This window comes from Halichoeres trimaculatus, unplaced genomic scaffold (genome assembly GCF_033239565.1).
Source record: "Halichoeres trimaculatus isolate MK-OKI-2021-1 unplaced genomic scaffold, fHalTri1.1 fHalTri1_scaffold_4, whole genome shotgun sequence".
Lineage (NCBI taxonomy): Eukaryota > Metazoa > Chordata > Actinopteri > Labriformes > Labridae > Halichoeres > Halichoeres trimaculatus.
Window position 1 is genome coordinate 148,531 of NW_027437182.1, and position 4,599 is coordinate 153,129.

At 45.2% G+C, this 4,599-nt stretch overlaps 1 protein-coding gene across 2 annotated transcripts in view; it reads left to right on the top strand.

The window, feature by feature from the left end:
* Nucleotides 1-4,358, top strand: part of LOC141789394 (tetraspanin-1-like) — a 20,549-nt gene extending 16,191 nt beyond the window's left edge. For both annotated transcript variants that reach the window (XM_074668792.1, XM_074668793.1), the window contains 4 exons: nt 1,868-1,966; nt 3,291-3,434; nt 3,986-4,069; nt 4,264-4,358. In XM_074668792.1, the coding sequence (XP_074524893.1) occupies nt 1,868-1,966; nt 3,291-3,434; nt 3,986-4,069; nt 4,264-4,323 (387 nt within the window). In that variant the 3' untranslated portion in view covers nt 4,324-4,358. The remainder of the gene's footprint in view (nt 1-1,867; nt 1,967-3,290; nt 3,435-3,985; nt 4,070-4,263) is intronic.
* The last annotated feature ends 241 nt before the right edge of the window (nt 4,359-4,599 follow it).

Genomic DNA, 4,599 nt, shown 5'->3' on the forward strand with positions numbered 1-4,599 from the left:
CACACACACACACACACATACACACACAGGTTCAGAGGGGTAAATGCTCGATCAGGCACACAGCGCTGACAGACTCACGGTTGTGTGTGACCTACAGTGGAGCGCCCTCCTCCTCACATCAAATTGGTCTTTGTGCGACTCTACGCGGCGGGATTATTAATCAAAGTGGGAAAAACAGAGTGAGGGAGGAGGAGGAGGAGGAGGAGGAGGGGGAGGAGGAGGAGGAAGAGGAGGGGGAGGAGGAGGAGGAGGCTAACCTGTGTGTCTGTAGAGGAACTCCCTGACAACAAAGGACTCCTCCTGCCTGGATGTGGAGCTGACCTGTACCACGCAGCGGGTAAACACACGCAGCAGGCAGACACATGCAGCAGGCAGACACATGCAGCAGGCAGACACATGCAGCAGGCAGACACATGCAGCAGGCAGACACGTGCAGCAGGCAGAGTGTCCTGAGCACCAGGATCATCATATATATGTAAATGTTCGGCCTCCATCCGTTTAGGGCCATAAAGAGGAGGAGAGGAAGAACGGAGAATAATGGCTCGCTCAGTTTTTGATTTACTTTCATTTTTTCCGGGTGCCGGGCCGCGGCTGTTTATTTCCCCCGTGCTTTGTGTGGGAGAAGATTTATTTAATTCCTGATGAATAGGTGACTCCCTGAGAATTACCCTTCCTGCCCATGAAATCAGCTGCACTCTTTTATTTTCATGGACTCCACGGTTAGCCGTGTGTGTGTGTACTTAGAGCTGTGCAGGTGTGTGACGGTGTGAGACTGTGGCAGTTAAAGCTCTGCAGGGTTTGCTCTTCAATCCATCCACAGGAGACTATTTGCATCTTAAGGACTCTGAGTGACACAGTGAGACATGAAGAGACTGTGAGAGCAGCCTGAGCTTTATTCAGCGCGTCTTTCCTCCTCCTCCACCGAGAGCCAAGGCTCACAGGTGAAACGTGCTGAACCATTTATCTGAGCCGACGGGGAAGAAATTGAATAATTTACTCTGAAATACCTTCACATGAGCCCAGAAACACCTCCTTAAACTCATTTCATGTTGTAAACTGAAAAAAAGCTTTTAAAATCTACCTCAGAGCAAATCTAAGCAGCTCATTGTTCCCGCACAAATAACAAGAGAACGAGTCAGGAAACAGTTTTTAATGTTTGAGGATAAATCAACTCTGACTCTGAGCAGCTTCAGGCTACAGCACCGAATCACTACAAACCTTACCCTAAGACACAACAAAAGACTAAACCAGAAGACCTGTTAGTCAGAAACCAGAAGACCTGTTAGTCAGAAACCAGAAGACCTGTTAGTCAGAAACCAGAAGACCTGTTAGTCAGAAACCAGAAGACCTGTTAGTCAGAAACCAGAAGACCTGTTAGTCAGAAACCAGAAGACCTGTTAGTCAGAAACCAGAAGACCTGTTAGTCAGAAACCAGAAGACCTGTTAGTCAGGAAACCAGAAGACCTGTTAGTCAGGAAACCAGAAGACCTGTTAGTCAGAAACCAGAAGACCTGTTAGTCAGAAACCAGAAGACCTGTTAGTCAGAAACCAGAAGACCTGTTAGTCAGGAAACCAGAAGACCTGTTAGTCAGAAACCAGAAGACCTGTTAGTCAGGAAACCAGAAGACCTGTTAGTCAGAAACCACGACGTCCATGAGTCGAGACGTCTGTTTCTTAGAAATTAGTTTGGATTTTTAAATATGATCTAAATCCCAAAAAGTGTTCTGGTTAAAGGGCCTTCTGATGAACAGGCCTCCAATTTTATGACCCTAACACTGTGTGTGTGTGTGTGTGTGTGTGTGTGTGTGTGTGTGTGTGTGTGTGTGTGTGTGTGTGTGTGTGTGTGTGTGTGTGTGTGTTTTCTCAGGCTGAGGGGATCCTCCGGGCATGGGCCACCCCTGCTCTGAAGTCTGACTACGGCACTGACCCGGTGGTGACCAGGATGTGGAACTCGACCATGACGGAGGTGGATCTGACGTTTTTCTGACTCTTTCACGTTTTCTTCACAGATGTGAAAACTCCCAAAACACAACTCTATCCAAACCGCCAAACTTCCAGTAGTTTTCTGAGTTTCCAGCTTGTTTCAGAAATGGTTTCAGTTCTTCTTCATTCGGTCTGTTCAGCTGTAGGCAGCGTTAAAGTCTGATTCAGAGCCTCGTTCAGGCACTTTTCCACGGTGTCCTGTTAAAACAGGGTCAGTGATGAAACCGCTGGCTGATGTGGTCTGCAGCAAACCCCTGAAGAGCAAACACGGACAGATCTCTGGGTTTCTTGGCAGAAACAGTGAACATGAAGTTTGAACCGAGCTGATCTGATGAGATCTTTGAAACGTGGCTCTGTGGCGTCTTTACCCGATCTCAGACAAGCAAAAACACCTTCTGATCAATCTCTGACTTTAGATCTAACAGCTGATCAATCTCTGACTTTAGATCTAACAGCTGATCAATCTCTGACTTTAGATCTAACAGCTGATCAATCTCTGACTTAAGATCTAACAGCTGATCAATCTCTGACTTTAGATCTAACAGCTGATCAATCTCTGACTTTAGATCTAACAGCTGATCAATCTCTGACTTTAGATCTAACAGCTGATCAATCTCTGACTTTAGATCTAACAGCTGATCAATCTCTGACTTTAGATCTAACAGCTGATCAATCTCTGACTTCAGATCTAACAGCTGATCAATCTCTGACTTAAGATCTAACAGCTGATCAATCTCTGACTTTAGATCTAACAGCTGATCAATCTCTGACTTTAGATCTAACAGCTGATCAATCTCTGACTTTAGATCTAACAGCTGATCAATCTCTGACTTCAGATCTAACAGCTGATCAATCTCTGACTTTAGATCTAACAGCTGATCAATCGCAGTTTTCTGATCATCTCTGTCAGATTTTGTCTGTTGGTCCAGCTCTGCTCACCTGCTTTTCACAGATTCAGTGGAGGTAACTTCTGGAGCTCTAATGTGAAATGACAGAGACTTTAATCTTCTCTGGGGTCAAAGGTCACTTATTGGTTAGCTTTGAGTGGAAACTTTCCAGCTGGTTTGAAAATGTTCATATTTCCACGATGACCTGTCACAGCGTGAGGTTTACAGACTGTGGGCTGTTTCTGTCTGGAAATCAGTGAAATTTGATTTTTAACATTTTTGAAGCACAGTGAGATGATTGCAGACAGATGTTTCTGCTGTTTACTGTGAAAACGTCACACGGTGAACCCCGAGGTGACGATCAACAGGAAGCAGCGCAGTCTGGATGTTACACCTGTTTCTGTGTCTCCTTCCCTCCAGCTGAACTGCTGCGGTTTCACCAACTACACCGACTTTTTGGGCTCCAAGTTTGAGAAAGAGAACGGAGGAAGTCTGCCGCCCAGCTGCTGCGCTACCAACAACTCCACCTGCAGCTCGGCGGACGCTGAACGCAGCGCTGTGAAGGTGAGTCAGCCACTTACAGCTCTAATTAAACCATCAGAAAAAAACTTCTTTCAGTTGTAATACTTATCTTTACATTTGATTTCAAAAGATGCACCAGACTTCAGTGAAGGTGATTTGACCCAATTTGATGATTGATTATTTGTGTTTGAGTAAGTTTTGGGGTAAAGTGTGCACCCTGGCTCACACCTATGGCAATGATGATAAAATAGGTCAGAGTACAGGCCCTGGATGACTCTTGGATTTTCTAAAGGTATATTCTTGGGAGTGTCTGGGTGAACTACAAAAACCACACAATGAACAAAAAAAAGGGCTGTGGGCAAAATTACATGCATTGTGAAAGAGGTCCTTTACATCTTTATAAACTTGAAAGTTTCTGGAAGATTTGTTTCTTAAATGTCTTAACGAGCTCCTGACGCCTGGTGTCAGACCCAGCTGAGATGAATCAAAGTGTTTGAAACATTGAAAGCTCAGTTTTCATCATTATTTACCTTTTCTGTGTTTGTGTGATGATTTCTGCAGAGTGGGATCTCCTAACTTCTCCTCTTCCTCAGGGCTGCTTTGAAAATATCCTGAAGATCCTCAAAGAGCACGCCAACATCGTGGGAGGCGTCGCCGCAGGGATCGCTGTCCTGGAGGTAACGTTTCTAAAAAAAAACAGAGCGGCTCTGGGCTCTTATAAACTCTGTAAAACTGTTTAACTGGACTGAGCAACACTTACCTGACCAGGCTCACAGACCTGAACAGTCCATGACGTGTAAACCGATCTGCCAACGTTGAACCAAGAAGGTTTCGTTTCCTGAGATAAAGACGTTTCTGCTCCTTTCCTCAGGTGGCTGCGATGGTCGTGTCCATGTACCTGTACTGCCACCTGGACAACAGGATCAGCTGAGACGCAGCTGGAGACACAGTGAAAGGACCAACAGGGTTTATCTCTGCAGTGTTTATCTATCACATGTATCTGAGTCACCTGTAGAGATCTGATTCTGTGTCAACGTTTCATTAAACCTGGAGCTGAATGTTTCACACTGCCAAAATAAACACGTCTGATAACAGTCGCCTGCGACGCTCTGTGATCTTTTTCATCAGCAGAAACTTCTGAAGCAGCAGGAAGTGATTTTTTAAGCTTAAACATCAGTTTCACTTCTGTTTCCTGAGGGTGAAACAC